Below are 7,117 nucleotides of genomic sequence, written 5' to 3'. Positions count from 1 at the left end.
TCTTGTTTCCCATAATTCCCAAATAAAAGAGGCAAACAAAAAGCCTCTGATTGCGTCTTAATATCATTAAGTCATAAATAACTCTGCAATAATTATTTTGAGAGACTTTTGAAACATAACGTTAGTTGTTATATTCCTGCGCATTTCAAATTCACTGTTTCACACGCTCACCGTAAATGTATTGAGCTGTTGTAAGGTAAGGGATGATAAAGCGCATCTGCACCTGCTAGCAGAATGACTTTATTTGAACTACTGAAATAACAGGCAAATAAAATCCAGTCCACATTTAATGATACATTATAGCCAATCTTTGCAAATGTGATCAGTACCAAACAAGTGGTACTTTTCCTCTTATAAAACTCTTTAAAATGAATGTAACTTAGTTTTTGTAAATAGTTTGTCATCGTCAACATTTGATTTGCTAATCAAATAGATTTTCAATGAAAACAGCATTGTAATATGTTGTATATATTTGTAATATGCATATATTGTAAAAATGGAAGGTAGTAATGTCGGTCTTTAGATTGCATAAATCTATATTTTTTTTTAGACATAAACAATTTGCCCATTTTTAAATGTATTTAATAGAGCAGATCTTCCCTTTGCTTTTTGTTCAGGATGTGTTCTCCTAGAGAGCCACGAGGAGGATGTCACTGATCCTGTTTGCCTTCGTTGTCCGGGTCAGGGATGGACTCCCTCTCTCCGCCTCCACTGATTTCCTGCATAATAAGGAACTTCAGGAGAGAAAGCAACAGCTGAAAGTGATCTCAAAATCCCTAAGTTCATTACCAGAGAGAGGGACATTCAAGGGCCATGAGCTCAACATTCAGTGAGTGCACTATTGTGGAAAATAATGTCATAGTCCATAAATATTTTTTTCCTGGCCTTGAAACTGCAAAAACGGGCAGTTGTTTCTTCTGCAACAAGTAAACATATTTAATAAACAAAAAATATTTGTAGCCATTTTAAATGAAAGTCATGTGGCACTTGATAAGGTGGGATCTATAGATCTGAAAAGTCTAGAAAAGTATGAAAAGCATCAGCAGAATACTTCATCTGCCATCAGTGGTTCAACCGTAATGTTATGAAGCGACGAGAATACTGTTTGTACACGTAGAAAACAAAATAACGACTTCATTCAACAGTTCCTTCCCTCTGTGTCTCTCCAAATCAGTGTCGCTATTTTTGTTTTCTTGTGTACAAAAACTATTATCTTCACTTCATAACTTTAAGTTGAATCACTGATGGTAGATTGACTATTCTGATGATGCTTTTCATACTTTTCTGGACCTTGACAGTGTAATTTACTTGGCAGTCTATGGAACAGTCACAAGCCTCCCGGATTTCATCCAAAATATCTTAAATTGTGTTCCAAAGACAATCAAAACTTTTATGGGTTCGGAACGACATGGGGTAAGTGATTTAATAAAAATGGAACCGTCATCCACTCTTAGTTCAAAACTTTTGAAATCATGAGATGCATGAAAATAAAGGGGGATATAAGTGGATCAAGTGTTCCCATGTCCGATACAGGAATGATAAGAATCCTGTTTACCTGCATTCCAGAGTCTTAAATAAGCCAAGGAAATTAGTGGCCGCTCTGTGAAATGACTTGTTAGCTAATTGGTCTCTGTGTTGTAGCTTCCTCTCATCTGAGGGTGTGTCCTACATGACCGTATGTGCATGCGGTCTCCCTGCTGCCACGGCCTTCTGCTTCTTGGAAGACTTGCGCTGGGAATTCACAGCATGCTTTGACGACTCTGCCGTGGCCCTGGCAAGCAGGCCATACCCCTTTCTGGAGTTTGGTAGGATGACAAATAAAAGTGATTGGATTAGGCATTAGATGAGTTATGGATTTCATTGATGCTGCCTTTAAATATGCAAATTAAGATGAGGCATAAGCTAATCATGAGTTTGTCTGATGGTTTCATTTCAGATAGTGCCATTCAAAAACTTCAGCAGCATTATAATCAGAAAGGGGGTCCATCTCTGGAGGTCACCCTGGCTGAGGTACAGGAAGACCTCAGAACCAGCCCCCCTCAGGTTCTCACCATAGAGCACATGACACTCACCAATGGAGCAGCCAATGGGCATGTAGAACAAACAGCTGCATCAGGTTAGCTGTAGTGATGAGTGAGGTGAATCCGTAAGGGGTGTGTCTTATGCTGGACGTATATTTTGACTGATTATTTATCTTTTTTTATTTAAAAGGTCAAAGTCAGAGATTGGAACCAGTTTCCGCACCAGGGATCCTCTCACTGGTTCTTAACATCATGTGTGCTGCCCTCAACCTTATACGTGGTTTCCATCTTATTGAATACACCTTCCAGGTAACACTGTGGTTCAAGATGTTCATTTGGGGCAGAACTATCTTAAATAGAGACCAAAAAGTAAATAAAAACTAAAATCAACTTGTTAAATTCTGCAAGTGAATTTAGCTACATGTATCACAACATTACATAGTAATGTACATTATGAATTTATTTTCTTTTTTTCCCAAAGATTACGTTAAACAGTCCTTAAAATATAACTGATTTTAAAGATCAGCTTAAGTGAGCGTTAGATGACAAAGGTTAACTAAATGCAAAATGATGGCATGCATGATTAAATATCAAATATTGACCGAAATATACTTACATGTGTGTGTATGTATTTTTCTGGATATGCAAATATTTAGTTTTTTAATGATCACTTATTTTATTAATTTATCACCATCTGCATGTGTCTGCATGACTGAAAAGATTTTGTGATTGAGGACATTCATATCTTGAAGGGCTTCAGAATCACCACAAAATGTTCCATTTCTTCACCTGCAAAACTTTGTTGTTTTTGCTAACTGAAGTCACTTTCTTTAAGTGAAAAATAGATTAAATTATTACTAATTGAACTAACTGAAATAAAGTAATCTGAAGTTGAAGTACTAAAATAAAAATAAATGAAAGCTAAACAGACATATTTAAACATTTAAAATATAAAACATTATACATGTGATAAAAGCAAATAACTAACTTGCTGAAGATTCAACTAAAATTAAATGAAAACCAAAATGTAAAATAAAAATAATATTATTATATTATAATAGTATATCAATAATAAAAAAATACTGGTGCAAAATCCCAATAATAACTCCTGAGACAGATATGTATATAGAGATAATTAAGTTTATTATAATTAAGTAATTTTTTTAATGATAATTACAAGTATTTTACAGAATGATTATGATAGTTTGTGGAATGTGGTGTAATAAATTTTATTATAATTAATTAATTGATTAAATGTCTTATTTATGATACAATTCTTTTTTACAGGATGATTATGATGGTTTGTGGAATGTGGTGGCATTTCTTTTGGCATTTCTTTGCTGTGTTTGCCAGGTAAATTCTATTACTACTCTGCATGCAAGTTGATGCAATTGTGATATTTAGTGTTTCCATTTCTAACACCATCAAATGCAAATCATGTCCATTTAAGCCATCTAACTCCACTCTTTATCTCCTTCCCACACAGTGTCATCTGTACTTGTTCCATACCTGCCAGAAGAAGCTGAAGTCCTTTACTCTCCTGACTCTCATCATCTTATGCAATGCTTTTCTCTTTGGCCTGAGGAACATCTGGCAGCTGGGCTTCCACATGTCCGTGGCCTGCCTCTCCACGCTGCTCACCGTCCACCGCAAACCGCTGGACAGGAACATGGACTGTGGGGTCTGAGAAGGATTTCAGCTGGCCGTGGATAGCAGTAGAGTGAGAGACCAAAAGAATGGACGGGACTTTACATGTGATCTGGTGGCTGGTCGCTTTGGTTTCGATCTAATGTTATGATCAAATGTTGATTTTGTTTCACATGGCTTTTCTACAGGGGTCTTCAATTCCATTGATGCATATCAGAAATCAAGTTTTTAATGACATGTAAATGTAAAATAGTGAAATTGATGAGCAGACATGGAGTAATTGTTTTGTTGGTTATGAAAGTTAATTTAATTTTATTTATTTGCTGCAAAATAAGAATACTTATTGTTTAAGCTCATGTGAGCTGTTAATCTTTGTTTGCTTTTATGTATGAAGGATTTTTTTGTTATCCATTTAATTGTTATAAAGCTATAGATGCACGTATATTGCATATAAATAACTAAAATAAGGCAAGATGGTGACCTCGGGTGATTTCGGGTTTTGTTTCAATTTCAGGCATTTTAGGTTATGAAGGATATTTAGTCAATAACTATTTCAAGTCCTTTGGAACATGATTTTGTGTTTTTATTTTGCACCGTGTCAATTAGTAATGGGTTACTCCACAATACCTTAATTTTTTTGTATTATATTAGTACTGTTAATTGTATACAAAGCACATTCAGGTTGTTCAGCTAGTCTTATGCCATTTTTTACCTCAAACAAGATAATTTTGTCTAGCCTACCTTTCTATGATATTCATCCCGAAGACTATAAATCAGATATTATTTCAACAAATTATCATAATACAGCATTCATTCATCAAGTCAGCAAGATGTAGAGGTGCTTAAGAATTGTTGGAAGTCCACATCTGTTTTCTTAACCAAAAAAAGGTCATTTCTAAACAACGATTTAAGAATGATGAGTTACAGAGCCTCGTTTACGTATTAATATGTCATTTATTTGCACTAGTATTCTTCATGAAATAGACATTTTGACAAATAGACAAACTTTTTTTGTCTGTTTGTTTGTTTTGCAGCAGACAAGTATTATAATTCAATAAGTTTGAGTAAAATTAAGTTCAGTTGGTTTACATTAATCTTCCATCCATTAAATATGTTTAAAATAATAAGTATGCATCATGTTATACTGACACAGAATAGGAAGATTGTACACTGCATTTCTGTTTATTGCAAATGTTGTGCACTTCAAGCAATTAGCATGGAATAATGCATTTAATTTAATCTGAAAAATTTTTATAAGCAAGCTGTGCTTCTAAATGGTTCGTGCAGAGTTGGGGCAAAAATGTGATTTTGCTGTGTTGTAGCAGCAGCTTGCATCTAAAGGTTCTGGCCTGGATAACATTTAGTTCTGTGGTAAAGCTACGGTTTGTTCATGGCAATGCCTTACGATTACAGATAGCTAAACAGAGGAGTGAGAATCTGTGTATTATCATTTAAAAATGTGAAAGATGTGTAATAAATCTCATTCTAATTGTAATGATAATGTAAGGGCTCTGTTTCTATCGACTGATTTTTTGGTTTTCTTCACAGTATAGCATAATACAAAATTAAAACAACATGTTCTGATCTGTAATCATGGTTTCTTATACAGTTTTAAAGAGGGTTGCTGGGGTCACAGTGGGGCCCTGAGCCATTAAAACTGATACATATTTACTCACTCCTCATATAATACATGGAGTACTGTGTTTGTTGAATCTGTGAGATGTGTATTTTTATAAAAAATAATTTTTCATGTAGTAGATCAGATTGAGTGTTTAGTCACACAACTGAGAGAATCTGTATTTAGATCGATTGTATCTCATGGATTTGTGACCCATTGGTTTTTAAAGCCTGTGTCAGTGAACTGTAATTGATGCTGGAGGTTATTACTTATGCACTTTTATGTTTAGTAATAATGAAAGCTTGAGACCAATATTGTTGTGCATCAACCAACATTTGATGATGCATGCATTTAAAACCTTTTTTATTTTTTAAATGCCAGATTTTCTCAATGGACACACTCACTTTTTTCTTTTTTCAAATGGACGTTTGAATTGGTTTCGTTACCTGGAAACTGCTCTTTTAACTTCAACCAACATGAACCTCCAGCAGCCAAGTAAAAGTCTTTTAAATAGTGAGCCGTTATGTGAGAATTATTCTGTGGAAGATTCCGCCATCAAAAAAAAAAGAAAAGAAAAAGGTTAAATGCGCCTGAATGCAACCAGAATTTAAATAAAATTAACAGGATTGTGAGAATATGGAGTTTTTTTTCTGTCATGGAAAATTAACTTTCTATGTCACAATTAACTTTTTTTTCGCAGTTCTGAGTTAGCAATTTTGGGAAATATGACAAAATATGAAAAAAAACAGAATTCTAAGAAAAGGTCAGTAAACTCAAATATTTTTTATTTGATCAATCTATCCCGTGGTGGAAACGAGCTTCAATATTATTCCCTTTTTGCAACTTGTTTGTTGCTAAAACAGATTCAGACATTTAATAAAACAACAGCTGAACATAAAAACTGTGTTTGTTTTATTTGACTGTTGGGCCAAAAGATTTTCTTATACATTTTCATAGTTTAAAGCTGTGTATACATTTATATTTTAGACAGAATAGAATAAGACAACGTAGAATAGAATAAAACAACTCAAAAATGATTTTTGATAAATATCCTGAGAGGTTTCAAAGTCATGTTGACAGTAAAGTTTATTACTCTTTGTGAATGAAGCTGAAACAACTTGTTAGAATATCTCATGAAAACATTAGTTTGTGCTTCACAGCTTGTAACTAAAGCTCTGTCCGTGCAAAATAACGAATGATTCAACGCGTGTTCTAAATGGCTCAAAGCTTTTAAATTCAAGCCTTTCAGATTTCTGTACTGTAGTTTTCTTGCAATTTTATCCCCTTTCTAATTCAAATCTAAGTGCTGTTTCTCTTCATTAAAAATGACACACTTCTGAGTAAATTAAACAGATTTTACGCATAGTTATAGCTTTAGTGCATTGAAACTGAACTGCATTAGGAAGAACACATTAACTGGTGTGTTTTCTAAAGCAACAGTTCTACAATTAGATCATATGTTTCAGTATAGATAGATAGATAGATAGATAGATAGATAGATAGATAATGACTCCTGTGTCTACAAACATTCATATCAGATTATGCTTGTAGGTTGTACTATATGTGCCAGAACATTGGGTGGCAGTATTTAACTATGGTTACTATTGGCTGAAGGAGCTGTGTACATTTTATGACTGTCAACAGTATGAAGTTACATATAGATTAAATGCATAGATTACTTTTCAATATTTTGTATACTTTTTAATGAATAGTTCAAATTCGTTCTTTGAGTTTACCTTGCAATGCTATACTGATTTGAGATATGCTTTTTTTTGCATCTTTAACTGAACATATAGCCTGGTGTGCATAAAAAAGAATGTTATTGACTAAA

The 7,117-nt window shown here is 33.8% G+C and overlaps 1 protein-coding gene across 2 annotated transcripts; it reads left to right on the top strand.

The window, feature by feature from the left end:
* On the top strand, window positions 1-6,187 carry LOC127945809 (vesicle-trafficking protein SEC22c). 2 transcript variants are annotated; one of them, XM_052541876.1, is made up of 7 exons: window positions 1-196; window positions 618-829; window positions 1,642-1,823; window positions 1,937-2,116; window positions 2,212-2,330; window positions 3,309-3,374; window positions 3,508-6,187. In XM_052541876.1, exons 2-7 carry the CDS (start codon window positions 648-650, stop codon window positions 3,706-3,708), a joined length of 930 nt encoding a protein of 309 aa, XP_052397836.1. In that variant the 5' UTR covers window positions 1-196; window positions 618-647; the 3' UTR covers window positions 3,709-6,187. The 2 variants fall into 2 exon arrangements, with proteins under 2 accessions (XP_052397836.1, XP_052397837.1); XM_052541877.1 differs by having other exon boundaries at window positions 2-196; window positions 1,642-1,805.
* The last annotated feature ends 930 nt before the right edge of the window (window positions 6,188-7,117 follow it).

The sequence above is a fragment of the Carassius gibelio genome, chromosome A24 (genome assembly GCF_023724105.1).
Source record: "Carassius gibelio isolate Cgi1373 ecotype wild population from Czech Republic chromosome A24, carGib1.2-hapl.c, whole genome shotgun sequence".
In the NCBI taxonomy this organism is placed as follows: Eukaryota; Metazoa; Chordata; class Actinopteri; order Cypriniformes; family Cyprinidae; genus Carassius; species Carassius gibelio.
Note: the sequence above shows the minus strand (reverse complement) of the source record. Positions and strands in the feature narration are given on the sequence as shown.

Coding starts and splice junctions, on each gene's coding strand:
- LOC127945809 (XM_052541876.1), top strand. CDS start 648: ATGTCACTGATCCTGTTTGCCTTCGTTGTCCGGGTCAGGGATGGACTC. Junction 2,331..3,308: donor TTATTGAATACACCTTCCAG/GTAACACTGTGG, acceptor TCTTTTTTACAG/GATGATTATGATGGTTTGTG. Junction 3,375..3,507: donor TTCTTTGCTGTGTTTGCCAG/GTAAATTCTATT, acceptor CTTCCCACACAG/TGTCATCTGTACTTGTTCCA.